General features: G+C 39.2%; 3 protein-coding genes across 7 annotated transcripts; 1 reads left to right on the top strand and 2 right to left on the bottom strand.

The window, feature by feature from the left end:
• Positions 1–707: 707 nt before the first annotated feature.
• On the bottom strand, positions 708–7,645 carry LOC109176133. 2 transcript variants are annotated; one of them, XM_019325567.1, is made up of 13 exons: positions 7,155–7,645; positions 6,747–6,930; positions 5,792–5,860; positions 5,607–5,705; positions 4,923–5,002; positions 3,990–4,827; positions 2,538–3,229; positions 2,115–2,199; positions 1,945–1,996; positions 1,813–1,862; positions 1,309–1,356; positions 1,027–1,211; positions 714–907 (listed from the first exon to the last, which is right to left on the bottom strand). In XM_019325567.1, the coding sequence occupies exons 1-12, from the start codon at positions 7,469–7,471 to the stop codon at positions 1,035–1,037; spliced, it is 2,691 nt and encodes an 896-aa protein (XP_019181112.1). In that variant the 5' UTR covers positions 7,472–7,645; the 3' UTR covers positions 714–907; positions 1,027–1,034. The 2 variants fall into 2 exon arrangements, with proteins under 2 accessions (XP_019181111.1, XP_019181112.1); XM_019325566.1 differs by having other exon boundaries at positions 708–1,211.
• Positions 7,646–10,297: 2,652 nt separating this feature from the next.
• LOC109176209 lies at positions 10,298–12,173 on the top strand. Its single transcript, XM_019325667.1, has 5 exons — positions 10,298–10,671; positions 10,759–10,865; positions 11,097–11,244; positions 11,560–11,754; positions 11,832–12,173. The coding sequence occupies exons 1-5, from the start codon at positions 10,444–10,446 to the stop codon at positions 12,060–12,062; spliced, it is 909 nt and encodes a 302-aa protein (XP_019181212.1). The 5' UTR covers positions 10,298–10,443; the 3' UTR covers positions 12,063–12,173.
• Positions 12,174–12,282: 109 nt separating this feature from the next.
• On the bottom strand, positions 12,283–15,225 carry LOC109176208. Of its 4 annotated transcripts, none has more exons than XM_019325666.1 (5): positions 14,232–15,225; positions 14,094–14,144; positions 13,715–13,941; positions 12,807–13,001; positions 12,283–12,677 (listed from the first exon to the last, which is right to left on the bottom strand). In XM_019325666.1, exons 1-5 carry the CDS (start codon positions 15,166–15,168, stop codon positions 12,546–12,548), a joined length of 1,542 nt encoding a protein of 513 aa, XP_019181211.1. In that variant the 5' UTR covers positions 15,169–15,225; the 3' UTR covers positions 12,283–12,545. The 4 variants fall into 4 exon arrangements, with proteins under 4 accessions (XP_019181211.1, XP_019181210.1, XP_019181209.1 ...); XM_019325665.1 differs by having other exon boundaries at positions 13,715–13,944; XM_019325664.1 differs by having other exon boundaries at positions 14,094–15,225.
• Positions 15,226–23,221: the final 7,996 nt, after the last annotated feature.

Raw genomic sequence — 23,221 nt, forward strand, 5'->3', positions numbered from 1 at the left:
GAAATGTGAAGGTGAAACATGCAATTCCCCAAAATATGAAAAAAAAAAAAAAAAAAAAAAAAGTTGGACAAAAATATGAAAACACATTTAGGAAATACGTTTTATCATATTTCAGGTCAAACTTAAAATGCAACACTTGCGCTTCTTGAGAATCGCAAATCCCACCTACGTTTCTCGAGAAACGCAATTTATTTTTTTTTAAATTTTGGTTTCTCCGGCAAAGGAGCCGGAGAAGCCGGCGACCAAAATTGGGCGCTGGTTTCTCCGGCAAAGAAGGCGACCAGTTTGGTCACTGGTTGCCTTCTCCTTCGCCGGAGAAACCAATTTTTTTTTAAAAAAATGTGTTTCTCGAGAAACACGAGTGGGATTTGCATTTCTCGAAAAACGCAAGCCTCACTTTCTTTTTAAGTTTGACCGGAAATATGATAAAACGCATTTCCCAAATGTGTTTTTCATATTTTCGTCCAACTTTTGTTTTTGTCATATTTCAGGGAATTGCATGTTTAACCTTCACATTTCTGTCTTTTCCCCTGTTCATTGATGTGGTAATCAATTGTATTGTAAAACACATCACAATTTCAAACCTACTATCTTTACCACACAGAGGACCACATTCATAGCATCTAAACTAAAGGACAGCATTGCAGAAAAAACAACATATTGTTGCAAAACATGTATTCTGAGAATTCAAATTAAAGACAAGTAGCTCAAACGTACACAGAACAGGTAATATTTTACTCAGAACTTATGCTGCAAGTATTCAATTTGACAAGGACTGTTTTAGCTTCCTTGCTACACAGCTACATATAACTGGGATAACTATACACAACATTACAACAGTATGCAAATAAGGGCAACATCATTTAGCCACGAGAGTGTTAAAGCGGGAAATTAATGGCTTGAATACCTTGAAAATTTGACAGGCGTCAGTTTTGCAAAAGTATAATTTAGCTGTAATTCCGTATGAACACGTCAAAATCTTGAGAGTATGTTTTTAGTAAGTGTTTGGTGTTGCATGTTATTTACCTAGAGCATCAGATTAGCTGTACAACGGCAGCCACTCGTAGTGCACCGTTTTGGAGAAGATCCGCGAGTTCGTCGAACAACAAGGCTGAACGCCAGCCCCATCCCTTGGGAGCTTTTGGGAGAAGAGTTCCCGTCTGTTTGAAGCTTCCAAACACCATCACTTCTCTCTTGGATGGACAAATCAACTGGAGCATGAAGGTATTTAAAAGCAGGCTGCACACTTAGTATTCTTGCACACAAATACTAAATATATGGAAAGAGAACATTGATATGGTGATTCACCTGATACCGAGCAGTGACCTTTTCACGAGAATCAACATACACGTGCACCTGGAATAGGAAAAAAGGGTATTGAAAGTGAGCCAAATCTAACACTTTCTGATCAAGGGGAGAAAAGAGATAAAGAATGCAAATTCAATTGATTTTTTTTTTTTTTTGGAGTGTAAACCACGAGGTGTTCCGGGTCTATCTCCATCCGTCTTACGGTCCGGGTCCACCCGACTAATCACTGTTGAGAGGCACAGGAGCTAGCCCAATGGGGAATTATCACTTATGGGAATCGAACCTAGGTTATCCCGAGGATCGTCCCCATAAAGAAGCCCATTTGCCACTTGAGCTACCCCTTTGTTAATAAATTGAAAAAATTACTTAGGAGCAGCTTGATGGTAAAAGACTAAAATTCATGAATAGCTTTGATGAGGAATATTCGCCCTAAAATAGAAAGTAACTTCTCTTCAGAATTCATCAAGGTCCTTCCATGTTATACCCATGCAAGAAAAGGCTCACCTTTCTAGCTGGATCAGTTATTTCTGCCTTTCGTCGATGAAGAAAAAGCCCTGAGAAATAAATAATTCTTTTTAGAAAATGGCAAAATTGCTTTTCAATTTGCAGAATGAGTCAATGGTTCATAAAGATTACCAAGAGTCCGGCGTCCCTGTGGGTCTTCATCACTAAAGGCCTGGACACTGACCTATAAAATTCAAGTCAAAATAAAACAACTACAAAATCAGCATATACAATAATGTGCATCCTAATAAAATCATCAGATGGATAAAGAGCGAAAGTTACTGGATAGTAATAATATATACCTTCCACAAAGAACCAGCATAAAAAAACTCAGGTGAATGCTTGACTTGACCATCATTGAGCCTGAGCACATCTTGAAATTCAACCCTGTTCCACATTTGAAGACTGTCAGAAACTACTGAAAGAAACTTCAATCTCAAAAAGGGTGAATACTGAGCTCAAGAGGATAAACATCTCAATTTCTTGCCATTTGATCTATCAAGTCCTGAGATGCAAAAATTTGCTAACATTTACTAATACCAGTGTCACAACAGTGAAATCCATTTCATGTCATAAAAGACACAAAAATAAAATGTTTCACCTTCCAGGAAGTCTTGAACTGAGATCTTTTACTGTGTACTAAACATCAACTGATAAAAGTATCTTCATACATATAGCTATTCAATTGCTTAGAAGTCGACAATATGCCAAAGAATATAACTTACCCAAACCGAAAAGGAGGAAAATGACTTAAGGGTGTCTTCATATCCAATGATATAGAACTATTGTCATTCTCCCACTCAATTCCAACAGTACGCCCAGAATCTAACATTTGTGAGGAAATACTACTACTAACATTAGGTACAGATATTGATGATCCTACCATCCTGCTCTGAAGATCCACATCATAACCCCTTTCTAACTGCTCCCCACAAATAGTAGCCATATTACTTCCCTCCTGGCTGAGACCAACCAAAGCTGTCAAGCCATCCCCAGCAAGGTCTGCATTGTGGTCCCCTCTATTTTCTGGGTCATCATTACCAACAGACTGCTGACAATTACGATTACCCATCCCAAATGGTACACGAGAGAAGACAAAACGTGTTGGGGGCCATGCAGCTGCAGGAACAAATGTATTTCCACGCCCAATTCCAGCCAGCCCATCAATAGGCCCCCTAACATGAACACGTACGGGCCTAAAGAGACCATTTCCTTCACGATGGACAGAATCATTGACATACACATTACCAGCATTGGTAGGTGGATTGCCTTGATCATGCTCTGTCATGTAATATCCAGTAGCTGCAACATTGCGTGAATATCCAAAAGGCTGTCTACAGGCACATGCCATACTCACAAGACAGCAACTTTTGCATGTATCTGCACCAATTTCTTGCACTCGCTGGCTCAAGAGCATCTACAAGATATGTAAAAAAAGATCCATGTCACAAAGAAATCCATCAATAAAAGTTAAACAAGAAGAAAAAGAAAGACCACAGGGCTATTCCAAACAGTAGCTTTAGTTGGGTAAAAAATGCATCCAGATTTGTTGTGCTATTTGATGTACAGAAAAGTAGTTTCAAAGAATCAAAGATATAATAATGCTAGTTTTGTATCACTATTGCCACAATACAGTACCATTTCTTTTTCTTTTTCATCAACTGAAAAACTCCAGAGAAAAGTAATATTTTGAATGTTGAATGACTTTAATGTTTTCAGGCATTTCCATACCAATGACCCTATATGTTGGAAACAAACACAAAGTATGTTAGTATTTTCTCTGTTTAATTTTTTTTATCTCCTTTGAGTTCTGTTCAGTGAAAATAATCTTAAATATATATTTTTAAAGATTTCTAAATAGTTTGCATTAATGCACATGTTACTTTCAAAGACGTTAGAAAAGATAAGAAAATTATTCAAACTCTATAAGACAATTATCCAACCTCTCCAAACTATATGTTTCTGAGTATGCATTCAGAGATGACCAAATGAAAATGTACACTTGCAAAGTATCTTGATTTTAGAATCTCTGGGAGATTTTTATTTTTTATTTTTGTTAATTAAATTAAAGAGTGTGCACAGCTTGGACTTGCCAACATTCTCTCATGCATCATGCACAAAATCAAATAACAGTTCTAGACCTGCAGCCAAGACAAAATTAAATAACAGTTCTAGACCTGCAGCCAAGGCCCATCATTCACAGCTTTGCAAGGGAATCCCAATTCTTCCAGCTTCTTTCTCACAGTTAGAAGTGCCTCAAAAGACATGTTACAATACAATAGAGATCCTCCCTCAAAAATATTGACAAAGGCATCATAATCATCTCTGTTAATTCCGCAATGTCCATTTAAGCAAGTTTTCACCTCTCTTCGTCCCACGGTCCTACCACCCCAAGATAGGGAGGGCATGTTGCATCTTCCCCAATCACTGGGTATAAGCACATCACCAGATGAACTCATTGGTGCGCAGTTGCTTTGGTCTGCAGACAGCCAAGATGTATTGTTTAATTGATAGCATGGATCTTCTTCTGATGGCCCTTCCATAGACATACCATTGCTCCCTAGCCTACTTGCTCCACCACTTATTGGCATTTCAATAAAAGAACATGAGGATCCAACTTCACCAGTGTATAAAAATGAGTTACTTGATGAAGCTTGTCCTATGTTACATCCATATCTAGATTCCAAGTTGGTTTGAACGCAAACCGCTTCTTGCAACGGTTGTTTGTTATGTACCTCGGTGACAGAATCAACAACACAGTCTGCAAGCTCAACTAGAATATTATGAGCAGTATTATGACTTTCTCCTTGTCCATCTTTTAAGCTTAGATTCCTCAATTCAGATTCCATCAGTTTATCAGTGCTGCCATCACACAAGTTCTTAGCCTTCACTCTGGAAGCATCTGAATAGGTACTTGTTCCTGAATCAGTGCAAGAACTGCAACTTCCCCGCTCATGATGCACCGTGTTGCACATAGCACCTCTAGCAAGAAGACTATATAAAGCCAGTTCAAATCTACAAAGGCAGCAAAGCAGAAGGAAAATGCTTGTAAGATTCCTGAGCATGTCAAAAAAACAGCCCAGACACAAAAAAATCATGTGTCTTCTCACCGTTTCTCTTCACTTGGTACCCACAATTCATCAGAGGTTAGCAGAGCATGCAATGTTTGAGATGAGAGCTTAGGAAGGACCTGATATTGATGGGATACAGAATCAACAATTAAACAAACAACCAGTTATAGCCCTAAGAACTAATATAAAAGAGTAGATATTTTCTCCAAAGTTGGATGAAACTTGGAGCCTTTTTCAAGAATAAGAGGGAGCTATAAGATGGAAATGACTCTATAACAGCAGTAACAGCAGGCACTAACCATTTAAAGTTCTTTGTCCAACAAGTAGAAGTGTCAAGCAAAGTAACTACTTTTTATAAATAATTTTTTAAAAAAAATTATAATTAAAAGAAGAACCTAAAGGCATTGGAAGAGGAGAATCAACAACAAATTTCCTTATCAAACAAGTCTAAATAGAACCACAGACCTTCATCAATCCTTTCATTCATCATAATGCAAGGTATCTCCTATCACTTTTTGAAAAAAGGTTTTACCCCGAAAGCTCTAATGAAAAGCAACAGGTTGTTGCTCAAACTTGTCAGAGAGAAACAAAGTTGAAGCTGACATGTCTAGATACATTTATATACATTCAAAGAAGTGCTGATAATCATCATCCTTAGGAGGAGAAGAAAATACCCCGTATTTAAACTAAAACCCAAGTTGAATGTTGTACAATATAACTTGCCTCTTTCAACTCCATGGCACCACTTTGACAAAGGTATCCCCAACAAGCATTTCTAACTCGCTCTCCATGTATTCCATAATCTTGGCTCTCTGCAAACACCTATAACATAGTATTACCTGGTTAATTATAGAAGTAGAAAATAAAAAGCTGATAAACCAATAATCAGTCTTAAATGCAGTTTGAACCTGGTACGTTAAGAAGTTTGATGTCCATAGCTCTGAAATGATGAAGTCCGTGCATATTGCACATAAATCCTGCATGCAAAATGAGACCATCAGCTAAATAAAGGATAATGTTTCAGGTTCACCAGAAGCTCTTGAGAATACTAGAATATTGGAATCAATGTCAATTACACCTGTTGCACCTCAACCTTCATTATTCTTCCTGTACTAAACTTTCCATTTTAACAAGTTGGAAATCAGCATGGAAAGACTTAATCGTTGAAATTTGAAAATATAAGATATGAGTATATGACTGAAAAAACAGACCAACAAAGAAGATAGATACCCTTATTCCTTAGTGCTGTTTGCAATCTTGAAGATAGATATCCTTATTTCTAGTAGGTGTGGGCTTAGTTTCCTATTCGCAGTAGAGGTGACTTAGCCCAATGTTCCTATAAATATAGCGTCTCTATATAGTTCGATACACAAAAACATAGAGAGACAATCTATGGGGACCTATTAGTATTAATTCAATCATAAATTCTCTCTACGCTCTCTTTGGTTTCTCACATAATTTGCTCCCGCTAACCAGGTGGTGGCCTATTTGACAAGTGTCAGGCATTTCAATCCCTCAATTTCAACATGGTATCACAGCCTAGTGTCCTAGGCCATCTTTTCAAATTACCAAGGCAGATGATGGACTCTTTTATTGGGTAAGAGAACAGTTCAACAAACTTATTCACTTACCAACATACCATAAAATCCAACAAAGTTCTGTAAGAATTGAATTCATCAAACTCTGATATGCAGAATTCCTCCATCTTAAACTTCCTTATTATATTAATAAATTTCCTTTTTACCAAAATATATATGTTTCTGCTCCACCATTAAAGGCTAGTTTCAGGCATATACAACAATTAGGCTTTCATATGAATAGCGCAACAACTATGTAAAATTCTTTGTGGTTTGGATTGTATGCCTGAAGGTCAAGAAAGGATGCAGCGGCAAGAACTCGAAATGCATTATTATCACTGAGCTTGGGGTGGTGTCCATAAAGATAAGCCAAAGCTAGTTCAATAGCCTCCCCATTGACATTATTATCATCCACATTCAAGGTCAAAACCTGAGCACTTGCTTCTTTCCAAGGTCCCTGCAACATGTTCCTGCAAAACAAATCATGACACCAAAAATTAAAATAATCACGAATTAATTAATAAATTAACCACAAAAACACAGACACATATCACAACATAATAATAACAACAACAACAACAACTTTGAATGAATTAACAACTGAAACATACGCACACGGCACAACACGAAACGAGCACATAATTCTGCTTAGGCTGGTGAGGATAGTGGTTTAAAATGATAGACGGTCTGATACCTGAAGTAAGAGCTTCGGGAGAGGATAAGGCGGTGGAGGTGGTAGGTGGAACCCATGGCTTGAACGACAATATCGGAGAAGGAGCCATTGTTGAAGCCCTCCAATTGGATGTGATCGCAGAGGGAAGTAAGGTTGCAATCCAGTGCGCGTAGCTCACTGCTGCTACGGTCGTTATCGGAGATTTGAAGCTGAGATTGCGACAGCTGAGGTGGTTGCCTCGTCGCCGTCATTTCCATCGGGCTCGGACCTCCCCCTCCGCCACCGTACGCCCTGTGATGATGATGATGCTGCCTATTTGCATAGGGTTTTGGTTCCATTCGTGTGTAGTTAGTGCTGTATGGAAATGCTCCAATTAGACGTATTGAAGGCGGATCCACACCATTTTTCGAAGGTTTGGGGAATTGATTAATGGAAATGGGATGAAAGTTGAAACACTGATGAAGGGAGAAGGGAGTGGGGAGTCGAGTAGTATTTGAGAACTTTTGTGTGGTTACTTTGTAATTAGGAAATAAAAAGGCACTCGCCACTCCAATACTCCATCAATCTCGTTCTAACTAACCTGATTAGGAAAACAAAAACAGTTGTTAAGGGCTTTTTATAACTCAATCTAGTCTCAATAGTTGCAATATGAGAGTAATTTTTCAAAGTGATAAGGGCTTTTTATGTGCGGTAAGTGGTGAGTGGCAAGCGGATCAAGATCCTTAAGTGATCCTTCACGGAGATTGCGTCGGCTCCCATCAGCCTCGGAGATGAGGCCATGTTGGAGGGTGTTGACACCGATTGGATGGACAAAAAGTGCGACGTGGAACCGGAGATGGAGACAAAGGATGTGAGAGAGGGAATCCCATCGAAAGAGTTTCGATCAATTCCGGACAGTGCGAAAACGAGTCAGGCGGTGGGGTCGAGCATGCATGTGTTCTACGCGTGAGGGAGGCAGTATCCAAACTCCATTGTCTCGCACCGGTTCTCAATGATTGTGCTGTCCTGGAACTGCCGGGGTGTTGGCAATCGGGAAACAATTCGCCATGCAAAATTCCTTATTTCGAACAAGGACGCGGGGGGGCGATATGCTTCTTGGAAACCAATTCCGACAAGCTCCTTAAGACGGTAGGTAAGTTGGATTTTGATAACTCCTTTGTGGTTAATCCCCTTGCTTTTGTGGGGGGGGGGGGGGGGGGGGGGGGGGGGGCTTCTCTTAGTTTGGAAAAAAAGATATATTGAATATGGAGATAATTGGGAACAACTCCCAAACTATTCATTGCAAAATCCATGGAAGGGGTACTACCCTCACCTTCTTGTCTTTTGCGTATGTGAGGCCGAATCCGAGGGCCAAGGAAATTTTTTGGTCAAATCCGAGGGCCAAGACTTTCACTGATTCCATACAAAAGCCATGGATTATGCTTGGTGACTTTAATGACGTGGCCAATATCAATGACCACTGGGGGAATGATCAAGTTAATATGAATAACATCAGTAGATTCTGTGAAGCATATGGAAACTGCGGTCTTATGGAGGTGAACTCTTTTAGGCCAAAATTCACGTGGAGTAGGCAAGTAGGTGGCCGAACGATAATCAAAAGGAAATCGTATCGGGTGTTCTGGAATCTGGATGCCTAAGACAGTTATCCTGAAGCTACGGCAAGGGTTCTCACTATAACTCATTCTGATCATCACCCCATATCTTTTGTTAGTGTGGTGGGGACGGCGCCAAATAGGGAAAGTAGACATTTCTGGTTCGAGGCAGCATGGCTCACCTGCAATGATTACAAAGAAGTTTAGAAACAAGCGTGAGTAAACAGAGATAATGATGTGGTAGGGCGATTGAAGCCATGACTAGCCTCAGCAAGAAATAAAATAATGAAGTTTTTGGTAATATCTTCAAAGGAAAAAGGCGGCTATTAGCTAGAATTCATGGCATTCAGTCATCCCCCTAGAATAACAACTCATGGTGGTTGCAAGTTCTAGAACGAAAGCTAATGGCATATCTCAACCACACGCTAGAACAAGAGGAATGATTTTGGTTCCAAAAATCAAGAAAAGCTTGGATCCAAGATGGGGACAAAAACACTAATTTTTACCATCGCTCGACTGTTGTTCGTAGAAGTAGGGGGAGAATTTGTGCTCTCAAGCTTAACAGGGAATGGAGCTCGGACCCCAAGACTCTTAAAAATCATGTCACTCATTTTTTTCTCTAACTTATTTGACAGGGTAGAGCACGGCGATAGGGAAACTCTGGACCCCCACGTAGGCAGAAGACTCTCGATAAGAGAAGCCGAGGGGCTGATCAGAATTGCCAGCAGTGACGAGGTGAGGAAGGTCGTATTTTCGGGATGAAACGGTGGGGCAGTCAAGGGCCGGATGGGATCTAGGCGGCGTTCTATCAAGATCATTGGGAAGAGGTAGGTGCCAGTATAACTCACCAAAAATCTTTGCATTGCGAAGTTTGTGGATGAAGTTGAAGATGAACTTTTTTGGCCTTCTAGTTGATTATCTTACATTTTGATTGCAGATTTAGGAGAGCAAAAACCTAATTTGAAGAAATATGTGCACAAATTGCTAAAAGGAATCACAAATTGCTTTAAATTGGAGTGCACAACCTAAATTTCCAGTTTTACCCTTCATTTTAACACCAACTTAACGCCAAAGCTAACGGAGAACCATTTTGGCTTAAAATTCAAAAGTCGGATGACCACTTTGAGAAAATTAAAAGTCAAGGGACCAATTTGAGAAAATGTCATATTCGGATGACCATTTTGGGAATTAACTCTTTTTTTTTTTTATGACAAGGAAAATTCATAATCACTAAGTATTGACCACTTGAAAGTTAAATTTAAATATTGTAATTATCAAGTCAACAATCTGACCAACTTATTCAAAGTTTCTCCATAGACATTGTTTTTAATACATATATAGTACTCGCCAAGCACCTTGTGCTCAAATGACACCTTTGTGACTCTTTGAGCTGCAATAGTTAAAAAAAATATAAAACATATACTACCTTGTAATATACAATACTATTCAAAAAATATGTGGTACTCCAAAGAGATCAAAGAAATGTGACCGTTAGGTAAAAGGTTTCATGACTTTATCCCTTTACGGCTTTATCTCCCCTTCCTTCTTTTACTCAAAATTCAAATTCAAAAGTGACCGTTATCCCTGCACTATTGACTTTCCATTCCAGCCAAAGGACACTACAAGAGTTACCATCTCCCCCATTGATTCTTCTCACATCCTTGAACTCATCATCTCTCTTCTTCCTCTTCCAATCGAAACAACAGCTCGCAATCGCAATGGCTTTGAGACCTCTGGATAATGCTCTCCCAGTGATTTCAGAAAGGCCCAAAAAGCTAGCCAAAATTGCAGCCCCGACAAAGAACCCCAATCAGAAACACCCCGATTTGCTGAGTGTGAAGAATGATGAAAACATGGCTCCTGTTCCGCCGCCCGGAGATGCCGCCGTGGATTATATCCCTTCTGAGAATCTCGAAGCTGTGGCTGACCCGGATGCCAAAATCCAAGTTAGACTCTAGTCCTTCTAATTCCCAATCATTGTTTTTCCTTGAATCTACTTATGCAGATTTTTGTATCGTGTCAATTAATCTCAGGACCTCGTTGGAGGGTTAGAATCGAAGGACTGGTTGAAGGTTTGTGAATCGCTGAATGATGTTAGGCGCTTTGCACTCTTTCATCCCACTCTATTGGACCCGATCCTGTGAGAATCCTGTCTTCCTTTTCATTTCTTTCTTAAATTTCTATAATGAATAGAGATATGAATCAAATAGACCCTCCAACGGTATACCAAAGGACTCTCGAACTATAAAAAAAAATTCCCATTTGACCTATAATAGTATGTTATCCCAAGTTATCTGTCACACAAGATGCCTGGTAGATTAATATTTTTTTATTAGGACAGGTTATTTACCTTAGATATTCAAACATGCAGGGATAAGGTAATCTTGATTATGGTGAAAGCAATGAAGAATCCCAGAAGTGCTCTTTGCAAGACCTCCATCATGGCTTCATCTGATATCTTCAATGCATTTGGTGATAAGTTGATTGAACCTGCAACATCTGATGCATTTGACCATGTGGTACATTTCACCTATCTTGCTTGATTATATCTCATGATGCATCTGAGTGTTATTTTTTTTTGGGTGACTGAGGAAAATCCGCAGCCACTACTTGAGGGGTAAACCCCGCCTTTTGATGCCTTGTGATCATAGCCGTCAAATGACCACAAGGAGGTAAACCAGCCTAGGTTGTTACCTATAGCTGATCGGCTCAAACCAAGAAGGCCAATAGGCTGCTCCTGTTGGGAGTTGAACTTATCAGTTGAGTGTTATTTGATGATCTTGTTTATTGAAAATGGGATTTTTTAATTTTTTTTTTGGGGATGTTTGTTGCAGCTTTTGCAGCTACTGCTGAAAGCCTCTCAAGACAAGAAATTTGTGTGTGAAGAAGCAGACAGGACACTCAAGGTAATGGTGGAATCCATGACTCCTCTCCCTCTGCTCCAAAAGCTCCAAGCTTATGTGAAGCATTTCAACCTCAGAGTCAGGGCCAAAGCTGCAATCTCAATCGCAGAATGTTTCTCAAAGATGGTATCCACTCCCTTTCTATTTGGACTCAAATTTGCTTTTTATTTCTTGAAAGATTACTGAATCATATGTATGTATAGGAGCTGGAAGGAATGAAGGAATTCGGGTTGGTTCCATTGATCCAAACTGCAGTGAATCTGCTGAACGACAGGCTTCCAGAGGCACGAGAAGCAGCACGAAGCATTGTTGTTTCGTTGTATGAAGCACTAACCGCAAATGAAGAGCAGAAACAGGAGGCATGGCAAAGCTTTTGCCAGTCTAATCTGCCAGCAATTCATGCACAATCCTTGATGAAACTGGTTTCTTCTTAGTGAAACTAGCAGGCTTACAGGGAATCAGTTTGTAGTGGTGAAATCTCTATGCCTGATACATTATTGTAGTATGGTAATTTGGTTATGAAATAATTAATTTTTTTAAAAGAATTTTCTGTCAAATTATTGCATCAGTTTTGGCCAACAATGGCATGCCAAACCCCCTTGACAACAGAGTAGTGAGTAGTAATCAAGCATCACAATTAAACCAAGGAATATATGTGATTATGTGAACATTATTTCTTCAATATATAAAAAAAAGGATCATAAATCGCGCAAGAAAAGGGTACAACAATCAAGTACCTCCAACATCTAAGTATCTAACGATTTTCATAAACAATTTACCAAAGAAAAACATGAATCTATAGTATCTTCCGGTCCACATCCATCTGATGTTCTCAAATCTCCAGCTTTTTAACAGTATTCAAACATCTGTTTAAGTGGCTAAAAAATATCCAGTTTCCCTTTGGCCGTAATGGCATTTCAAATCTGTGCAGCAAATGAGCGCAAGGTCGTCTCAACATCAACAAGTGGTTGGCCTGCATAAAGCTTCAGTTGTCCTTTCCTGACAACAATTGCATTTTCCATACTTGATTTTACTGATTCATCGTGTTCCTGGAAAAATGTTTTTTCATCCATGGTTACAATGTATTTCTGTGCAACAAGTGCAAATGAATGAAAACTACTCGTTTTTTAGTTACTTTATCTATTTAGTTTTGCTTAATATCAATTAAGGATTCTCACATTGAATGATAATAACACGATTTCAGTGCTGAAGTCTTCCAAATCTTCAAAGTAGGACTGCAAAATATAACAGAAATTGGCAGCATCACTACGATCTTCAAAAGCAACAATATGAGACAAATCCCCGGAGCTACTTTTTAAGGAGTATAGTCTTTGTTGTACTTTACCATCATGACTGATATGCATGCGTACAACCTGCAACAGAAGGGGTAATTAGCGACAAAGCATGAAGATTAAGTTTGAAATGTTTGGAAAGAGCAACAATATGAATATGAAGACGTATTAAGGTACAGATAGTTTTATCGTACTCATTTACCAAATGATATTTTGTAAGCAATAACATGATGAACCTACCCCCAATAGCGTAAGGTTGAATCATTTAATCCCCTATTCTCAAACTACTTCAGAACTAAAATCATAATTGACAGAACACATGCCATCAGGGAAAAAAAAAAAAAAAAAAAAAAAAAAAACTAGACCTTTTGTATATGTCTTGTATCTCTTCTCAATGATCAACTCAACTTAACTTCGACCAAGATTTTAAGACACATTTATTTACAATATTTGAGTTTTCAATTCTTGAGTCAAGTTGTGTTTTGTGTGTGTGTAGCCTCATTATATCTAATTGGTGTCCTCAAACCTTGAATTTGTTAGTGTAAAACCTTCAAGTCAGAATGACTCAAAAATTAGTGCACATGGCACATAAAAATGGGATAGAGAGTAATTTTACGATATTTTATACAGCTGCTGGAAGGGTCTACTATCTTAGAATCTATAAAACAACTTCATATCACACGTCACATAGGTGTTACTAAACTACATTAACAACACTAGTAAACAAGCTTAGAAAGAAAAAAAGCTGAAAAAGGAAACCAATTAGCAAGCAGTAAGTGGATTGTATTACATACTAGAATGTAAGGGAGACTCAACCACCAGAAGTTGGTTTCTTTTTCAAAATTTGTACTCCCAGCTTTCTTGGCTGATTGTTTCTCTGTACCTTTTTTCCCCTTTGAACTAAGATTTCTATTTGACCTATTCCTTTTGTTGGAAACCACAGTAGTCTGCGGAATGCTAGGTTCATTGTTATTCGGAGCTTCAACCAATATACTCTGGTTACTTCCATCCTGAACACCACCTACTAGAAAAAGAAGAAAAACAACAAAAACATTTAGCTTAAGCATGAAGCAATTCTTGATTAATTGTTTACATGTACTGTCGTATAAGGTAGTGTAAAAATAGGCGATTTCAGGTAAAAGATAACTAGTCAAAAGGATTTAAGGATATTACTAGTTCCGTGTACAGATTTTGCAACCTCTTGTCTCTCTCCTTCCGAATTCTTCTCCCTTTCTTCCACTGAGGTCTTTCCTACACCATGAGAAACATTACTACGTTTTCCTTGCTCAGATGTTTGGACATGTCTTCTCTGTCCATGTTCTTCCCCATTGGGTTTTACTGGAGCCGTAAAACCAGTAGGTTTATCACTTGGTTTACCAGAAAAGCTTCGATACTTATGCTTTTTCTTAAACAACAATGCAGCATTCATTTCTTTTTCATCAAAACCACCAGTTTTCGCCCTGCCTTTCCTTTCACCATTTCTCATCAGGTAACCAACCAAAGATCCTGGCAGCTTCCCAATTGCATTACTAACAGAGCTATCATCATCTTCGTAGCCATCGCCAGAATCACTTGCACTACTCTTTGCAGCCTCAATCCTTTCCATTGCTCTAGCCTCCCTTGCCATCATCTTAACTTCCTCAATATTCCTCTCCATTTCAGCCTCATCCACAAGTCCAGTCCAGCCATTTTCACTTCCATTCGAGAAAAGTTTCAGCTTGGACTTACTGTTCCCAACCCCACCAATTTCCAAGATCTCATCTTTTTCATTTTTCCTACCAAAGTTCCCCTTTTTACTATCAAAACCAGCTGACCCGAACACCCTAACATAAATGGTAGGAACAATAACGGCCGCAACTAGCCATGAAAAAAGTTTCAAGGCAGAACTTTTACCGTGGTTTACTAAGCGAGGTTCAGAAACTTGAGCCACTTGTACTTCTTGTACTTCCGACTCCTTGGGCTCCTCACCGGCGACTTCAACGGAAGGGTATACTGGAATTCGCTCCAATGGGGATTCAGAGGGTGCTAAGGGGTCTATGGTGGGGGGTGTTTCAATGGGAACGGGAAGGGGAAAATTGGGGTGAGGTTTTGTAAGGGTTTTGAGAATCTTTTCGCGAAGATAATTCTTTCTCTTGGTGGGTTTTCTCTGGTTTGAGGCTGACAGCGAGGATTTTAGCGAAAGATGTTTTCTTGAAATGGGAGTGGAAGGAAGGAGAAGAGAAAGAGAGGTGCCCAGGGCACCCGCCATAGCTCTTCAGCTCTACAAGGGAGGCTCAGAGAGCATGTTTTACTTAATTTCTTGGCTTTTTTTTTTTCTTTTCAAGAAGTAATTAAATGTAAAATAGGTCAATGATTTATTTCTTTTGTATAATTGGCTCATTGAATTAAAAAATGTACCATTAAACTATCTAATAAGTAATATATATAAAATGCTTTTCATCTCACTAATATAATAGAGAATATAGACTCTTAGTATATACAATACAAGTAAAATGATAAGATTTTAGGGTCTGTTTGGAAACCCAGAAAATGACTTCTGAAAATTATTTTCCGGATTTTTGGTGTTTGGGAATGCTGAAAATGAAATAGTTAAAGGAAAATGCTAGCTAGTCAATGGAAAATGAGGGTTAAAATCCAAAAAATGACTTCCCTTTTTTTTTTTTTTTTGCGGAAGTCATTTTCCATCTTTCAATCAACACATGCAGACACGCTAAGCCTCTCCCTTCACTGCTTCTTCTCCCACTTCACCTCCTCCTTCAACATTCAACAGAGAACTACCAACACATTTCTTCCAACAATCCACAACCACAAAAGCTTCACTAATACTGGAAAAGTTCCACATCATTTTTTTTTTGATTTTTTTTTTCCAAATATTATGGCTGGGAAACCAGTGAGTCTTATTTTCCGCATCGGAAACCAGATCTGATTTTCGATGCGGAAAACCAGTCACTGGTTTCCGATCGGAAACCACTCGGAAACCAGTGCAATCACTGGTTTCCGATTGGGAACCAGTGACTGCACTGGTTTCCGAATGGTTTTCCGCATCGGAAACCAGATCTGGTTTCCGATGCGGAAACCAGTTGCATTTTTTTTTTTTATGTATGTTTTGTAGTTGGTTGGTTATGTTGGATCTTAGTACTTGTTATATTGGATCCTAACACTTTGTGGACTTTAATTTTCAAGACTTGATTATTTATGCGACTATGTTGTTTCTAACATGTAACTGTGATTTCAAATTGTCATATTGTGACAATAGTTTTAGTACTAGAAAGATAGAGAGCAATGACATTAGAATTAAATACAATCAAAATTTATGTTGCATATAATTTGTAATAAAAATTGTTATATTCTACAAATAAAAATAAAAATTTATTATTCGATATATAATAATTAAAATGTTTAAGTATGTCATTCTGTTCATTTTCTGGAAAATGAACCAAACACCAAAGACAATTTTCCATCATTTTCTTGAAAATGAACCAAACATCAAAATACAGTTTTCCATTGTGCAGCCAAACACAGGAAAGGAAAATGACTTATGGAAAATGACTCATTTTTCAGAAGTCATTTTCCGGGTTTCCAAACAGACCCTTATAAGAAAATGGGATAAGGGTCAAATAAGCCCTCAAACTATATTAAAATGTGCAATTAAACCCTTGAATTTTAAAAAGCTCCAATTAACCCCTTGAACTCACAAAAATCAAGCAATCAACCCCTTCTTACCTGTTTTTACAAGTTAATTGCAGGTTAATGCCATGTCATATTTTATTATTATTATTATTGTTTTTTATTATTATTATCGTGCGTGTGTATCTCCGGCGAGCAGCAAGGGGAGAAGAACCAACCGGCGACGGCAGAGCATCGGCTGGAAAGATTGACGATGGTGGCTGGTGTCTACTCCTTCGGCGTATTCCAGCAGCGACGGCGGCGGAGTTGGCAGTCGGCGTCTACGAGCGGTGTTCCTCCCTTCTCGTCAATGAGAATCGGCAGCGGTGGTTCCCCTGTTCTTCCGGCGAAGCAGTCTGGTGGTAGCAGCAGTTGTCTCCCCTCCGGAAGTAGCGGCGTAACGGCAGTATGCGTTAGTGCCGCCGTCGTTGCTCCATTTGTTTGCCATCCTCGCTGCTTTCTGGAAGAAGGCAATATAAAAAGAAAAGCACCACAGTCTCCATTTGTTTGCCGTCCCCGCCCAGGACCTTAGAAACACACTCACCAATCAATTTCTTCTTCAAGTTCTCACAATACATAAGCACCACACTCTCCACATACACCTCCATGTCATCGCAATCCAGGATTTCCACCGAGTGCGACCCATTCCGCCGCAGCTTCTCCGCGAAGAATCTGTTCCGTCCGGCCATCACCCTCGGATGAACGTCCATAGAAACCTCCGGCCACCCATCACGCGCTGCAATCATCAGCTTAACATCACCACCACCCCCAGAACCATCAACAAAACTACCATCAGTGAGGCTCGGGCTTTTGAAATTAAAGGTGCATGGGCCAAAACCCGGGAGGTTCGCTCCTGGACTCGGGGGATTGCTTGAAGTTGCGAGACTGCTCCTTGGACATCATCTTGAAGAAGGCCGAGCTCTGGTTGGGCGGAGGCGAAGCAGGGCTGTACGCAGCGGCGGAAAAACGGCGGTGGCGGCGAGTTTAACGACAGGAAAGAAATGAAGCCTTATTAATTAAAAATTAAATTTAATATAATATATTATTTTTTTAAATAAAAATATGTGGAAGCCACGTCAACTCGCCAAATCAGCTTAAAAAAATCCAATCACCAAGTAGTTGACCAGTAACCTGAAGACAACCTGCTAATAGTGCTAATTGCACTTTTTTTGTAAGTTTGAGGTTCTTATTGGAGCTTTGTGGAGTTGGAGGGTCTAATTGCACAAATCAATATAGTATAAGGGCTTATTTGACCCTTATCCCTAAGAAAATTAAAATGTTTCAACTGTTTTTTTTTTTTTTTTTTTTTTTTTTTTTGTGTGTGACCGTGCACTTATCTTTTAGGAGAGATCAATTGATCAGCATTTTATAATACAGACGTAGCCTGCATGGGTAGCTCAACTGGTCATAGAGGTGAAACTTTGGAAGAATGACCAGGGATCGAGTTCCTTATGCGCAGTGAGCACCTGTCTAGCCTCTATGGTTCATTGTTGTGACCTGCTTAGAACACCTCATGATCCGACCAAAAGAATTATTAATTTTACTTATTTAATAATATCATTTAATGATTTATTTGACACTCTTTCTTTGATTCTACTTATTTAATAATATCATTTAATGATTTATTTGACATTCTTTCTTTGATTCTTTCTTTCATTTTTCCCCAAACATTTTGGCTTTTGCCAATGAAGGATACGGCGGCGTTTTATTGTCATAAAAATTTCCCCAAACATTTTAGGGTTTTTCTTCGTTGCCACCGGCGAAGATTGAGTTGCTGATTTGCTTGAAAGATTTCACAGTCTATTTTTTTGTTCACTTTTTTCCATGTGGGTCTATTCTTTCCTTTCAAATGGTCTTATACGAATCAAATGTTCAATTTCATTTGTAAGACATTTCCCCATTTGAGGGCTTCTGCGAGATCTTCATTCACTACTTACAAATCCTATAGAACAAAATCTGGCGTTGAATCCCCAAACCAAGCCAAGAAACACTCATATGTAGTTAATTATCTCGTTAATACATGTGGGTTTGCTCCAGAAAAAGCTCTTTCAGCTTCCAAATATATGAAATTTGCAGCCCCAGATAAACCAGACTCAGTTCTTTCTTTCCTGGAAAATCATGGGTTCACTAAATCCCAGGTTTCAACCGTTGTTCAAAGGAACCCTCCCGTCCTGTTATGTGATCCTCAGAACACCCTTCTGCCCAATATTGAATTTTTCAGGTCCTTAGGGTTCCCAGAAAAAGAATTCACTCGAATACTCTGTGTAGTTCCTGTCATTTTGAAGAGAAGCTTGGAGAATCAGCTCTTGCCAACTGTAGATTTCCTTAAAAATTTTCTATCTTCACCTGAGGAAATCAGAATTTCCATTAAAAGGTGCCCCCAGATTTTTTTCCTAGATCGTCAGGCTTTTATGGAGGATAATGTTCAGGTTTTGAGGGAAATGGGAGTGCCTGAGTTGAGAATTGCACGTTATTTTCGATACCAGCCTTGTTTGTTCATTAGGGAAAAGGATAAGTTTAGAAAGATGCTTGAGGAGATCAAGGGAATGGGGTTTGAGCCAACTCGAAGAATATTTATGGCTGCAGTTCATGTATTGTCTTCCATGACTAAATTGACTTGGGAAAAGAAGATATGCATTTATAAGAAGTGGGGGCTTTCAGAGGATGAAATTCTTGAAGGTTTTAGCCGGTATCCTATGTTCATGAGTTTCTCCGAAGAGAATATTATGGGGACGATGGATTTTCTTGTGAACAGAATGGGTTTCACAACTTCTGATGTCATGAAATACCATTTGATCATTTCGAATAGTTTGAAGGAGAGGATTATTCCTAGATGTTTTGTTTATCAAACGTTGTCGGCAATGGGCTTGTTGCCTGCAAACGACATCACTGTACTTGTTAAGATTTTGAAAGTTTCTGAAGAAAAGTTTCTAACCAAGTTTGTGGAGCGCTATGGGAAAGAAGTTCCCGAGCTGCCAAGTCTATATCAGTTGTCTTGCTTGAGCGACTCGGCTGAGCTGAGCAAGGTAACCGGGGACTCTTGTGAGCAATGTTGAAAAAATCGTTAGGCGCCTGCCTGGGGACCGCCTAGGAGGCCTACCTCCTTAGAGTGCCTAGGAGGCCTACCGCTTAGAGTGCCTAGGCGGGTGCCTACCGCTTAGAGTGCCTAGGCGGGCGCCTAGGAGGCCTACCGCTTAGAGCGCCTAAGCAGGCGCCTAGGAGGGTGTGTTTGGTTGGTGGGTTTTGCTCATAGGAATGAGTATAAAGTGATTGTTGTTGTTTGGTTGATAGGTTTTTAGAACACTACTATGGGTTTCGAATACCCCATCAATTGAAAAACTCATACCAAATAAAATAACGGTTTCATTCCCTTATTTATTATCAAACACTACTATTAATAACCATTCTCATTCCACCCTACTACCAAACATGTTAAATACTTTCACCAAAATCCATTATCATTACCAAGTATTTGATACCCATTCACTTTTGGTCCTGTGAGTATTAGGGTACTGACAATTTGAGTACGTGACTTTCAAAACTCCCAATTTAAACCTTTAACTATGCATTTTTTGGCACATTTGGTCCTCCGGGCCAAATTGCCGGCCAATTTTGGCCGGAAAAAGATATAATCCTTCGAATTAATTTCTGATGAGGGTAAAAACGTCATTGAGTGAATGTATTTGGGGGGAAAACACCTTCCGGTCAGTTAGTCAACAACATCACTTGCAAATTGGGGGGAAAGCAACGAATTGGGGGAGAAAATCCAAAGAACTTCATCTTCGACTACTGGAAGCTCGAACAAAAGCATCTTCGACTAGTCATCTTCTGGAGCATCGATTGTGTCAAGTGGTCTGGAGCATCGATTGTGGACATCATCTTCTAGGTTTGGAGAGGGCGAGCTTCATCATCTGCGACTGGAATGGGTCTACAACTAAGTAAGAAAACTTTTGTTCGGAGTTTAAATTTGAAGAAATTGATAGTGTCTGAGCATATTTGTTGTTTGGGTTGCCTATTTTGGGTGTGTGTGGAGTTGAATGACAGTGTGTACATATCTAGGGTTTTGTCCTGGCTTTTAATATGCATAGAATATATTATGCAGTGTTGTTTTGTTCTGCGGGGACCATTTATGGGCAAGTATTTTTAACATTTCGTCTTATTGTGTTGTGTTGTGTTGTGTTGTGTGGGCACCACCACTATACTAATACTTTTGTCAAGCATGCCATGTGCATAAACTGGGAGTAGGAACAATTTCTGTATACCTTTATTGCTTTGTGGTCTGTGGGGTCCAATATGTTGACTATTGCATGTGTTAATGGTTTCTTTACAGGGGATGGAGTTGGTCCTTTTTCTGTTTTCCTTTTCCATAATGGAGTAATAAATAGGGTAGGTGAGGTTAAATATATGGGTGGTGATGTAGAAGTTTATGACAGAATGGAAGCTAGGGAAATTTGTTTACAAGTGTTGAAGGATATGATTAAAAATTTAGGGTATTGTGAAGTAGGAGCACTAATATATTGCCTTTCCAATGATGGTTTGAAGTTGCTACAATCTGACATGGATGTAATAAAAATATTGAATGAGGAGAACCCAGGCAATATGTTGGAGTTTTGGGTTGAAACAATGGATGAGGTGGACTTGATTGATGCTGAAATGGAAGTACTGGAGACAGAAAGTGATTGGGAAAATGCAATTGAGGTAGAGTGTTTGAAGGTAGAAGAGTAGGTTGCAGAACAACAGAAGGTTGCAGAACACCAGAAGGCTACAAATTTAGCAGAAGAAGCTAGAACTGTGGATGATGCTTGTGTGGAAATTAGGGAAAAAAAATGTAAGACAAATGATGAGGTGGAAATTAAGTTTTCAGATGAGGAGTCAATTGTTGATTCTGATAGTGATGTTGAGGGTAAGTGGCCTATATTTAGAGCTACAAAAGACATGAAGGATCCCCAGTTTAGCTTAGGAATGACTTTTGCATCTAAACAACAGTTTAGAGAGGCTGTGCAAAATTATGCTTTCAATAATGGCAAAGAGATTAAAACTCTGAAAAATGACAAGGAGATGGTGATTGTTAAATGTACACAGGAGGGGTGTCCTTGGAGAATAGGGTTGAGGAAAGTACTTGGTTCAAGTTCATGGAGGATTTTGAATATGACAGATGAACATGAAGGGTGTTCTTGGGTATGGGAAAATGGTATGGTTAAGTCTTCTGTGGTGGCTAAAAGGTGGTCAACTCAATTGCAAGACCATCCTAATTGGTTGATGAGGAAGTTCAAGGACAAGGTGTGCAGTCAGGAGGGTTTTTATGTTAGCAATTCACAAGCCTATAGGGCTATTTGGAAGGCAAAGAAGCTAAGGCAAGGTAAAGTGGAAGATACATTTAAGAAGATATGGAGTTATAAGGCAGAAATAGAAAGAACAAACCCCAAGACAACCTGTCCTGTGAAACTCAGTGACTTAAGTGATGAAAGTGGCAATTCCAGGTTTTTGAGAATGTATGTGTGTTGGGAAGCTAGCAAGCAAGGATTCAAGCACTGTAGAAGAATAATAGGTTTAGATGGCTGTCACCTTAGAACTGAAACTGGTGGGATGCTACTAACAGCTGTTAGTATTGATGGGAATGATAGTATATTTCCACTTGCATATGCTATTGTGGAAGGGGAGAAAAAGGAATCTTGGACATGGTTTCTAGAACTTCTGAAAACTGATTTGGAAATAAATAGAGGTGTTGAGGATGAATATTGCTTCATTAGTGATAAACAGAAAGGGTTGATTCCTGCATTTGAGAGTGAGCTACCTGGTGTGGAGAATAGATTCTGTGTGAGGCACCTTCATGCAAATATGAAGGTTACAGGTTTCCAAGGAAAGGCCCTTAAGGACTGCCTGTGGGCTTGTGCTAGGGCAACCACTTTGAATGCATTCAATGTTGAGTTAAGTAAACTTAGGGGCTTAGATGAAGATGCATACCAATGGCTTGGTGATAAGAGTCCAACAGAGTGGTCTAGATCTCACTTTTCTACACACTCTCACTGTGACATGTTGGTTAATAACATCTGTGAGTCATGGAATGGATTATAAGGGATGCAAGGGACAAACCAATTATTGAATGTCTTGAAACACTTAGGAAAATGTTGATGGGCAAATTCTTTGAGAAAAAACAAAAAGCAGTAGAGTGGAAAGCTTTGCTATGTCCTGCAATTGTGAGAAAGCTGAAGAAAATTGAGAAGGATGCAGCAAAATACCTTGCAACACAATGTGATTTCCATAAGTTTGAAGTAAGCCATTTATATGGGGATCAACAAGAAGTTGATCTGGAGGCAAAAAAGTGTTCTTGTAGGGTTTGGGACCTAACTGGCATTCCATGCAAACATGTCATTTGTGCTATATGGAAAAAGTATGGAAAGGGTTCAGTTACTGACTTTGTCCATCCCTGCTACTCCAAAGAGACATACTTGAAGGTATATGCTGGTTGTATCAACCCTATGACAGGTCCAGATGAATGGCCACAATGTGACAGAACCCCACCATTGCCTCCTTTGTATACTGCCAAGGTATATATGCATTTCCTAGTCATTAATGATTATTCTATTCACTTTTACTTGACTAAATTGCTTTGCAGGTTGGGAGGCCCAAAAAGC

The sequence above is a fragment of the Ipomoea nil genome, unplaced genomic scaffold (genome assembly GCF_001879475.1).
Source record: "Ipomoea nil cultivar Tokyo-kokei standard unplaced genomic scaffold, Asagao_1.1 scaffold0688, whole genome shotgun sequence".
NCBI classification, from domain to species: domain Eukaryota; kingdom Viridiplantae; phylum Streptophyta; class Magnoliopsida; order Solanales; family Convolvulaceae; genus Ipomoea; species Ipomoea nil.

Excerpts from the sequence above, each read along its gene's own strand:
- LOC109176133 (XM_019325566.1), bottom strand. The coding sequence starts at position 7,471 with ATGGAACCAAAACCCTATGCAAATAGGCAGCATCATCATCATCACAGG. Across the intron at positions 6,931-7,154 it reads TCCCGAAGCTCTTACTTCAG|GAACATGTTGCAGGGACCTT; the intron begins GTATCAGACCGT and ends TTTGTTTTGCAG. Across the intron at positions 1,357-1,812 it reads TAACTGATCCAGCTAGAAAG|GTGCACGTGTATGTTGATTC; the intron begins GTGAGCCTTTTC and ends TTCCTATTCCAG.
- LOC109176209 (XM_019325667.1), top strand. The coding sequence starts at position 10,444 with ATGGCTTTGAGACCTCTGGATAATGCTCTCCCAGTGATTTCAGAAAGG. Across the intron at positions 10,866-11,096 it reads ACTCTATTGGACCCGATCCT|GGATAAGGTAATCTTGATTA; the intron begins GTGAGAATCCTG and ends TCAAACATGCAG. Across the intron at positions 11,755-11,831 it reads CAGAATGTTTCTCAAAGATG|GAGCTGGAAGGAATGAAGGA; the intron begins GTATCCACTCCC and ends ATGTATGTATAG.
- LOC109176208 (XM_019325663.1), bottom strand. The coding sequence starts at position 15,168 with ATGGCGGGTGCCCTGGGCACCTCTCTTTCTCTTCTCCTTCCTTCCACT. Across the intron at positions 13,945-14,093 it reads AAAATCTGTACACGGAACTA|TAGGTGGTGTTCAGGATGGA; the intron begins GTAATATCCTTA and ends TTCTTTTTCTAG. Across the intron at positions 12,678-12,806 it reads TCGTGTTATTATCATTCAAT|GAACACGATGAATCAGTAAA; the intron begins GTGAGAATCCTT and ends ACATTTTTCCAG.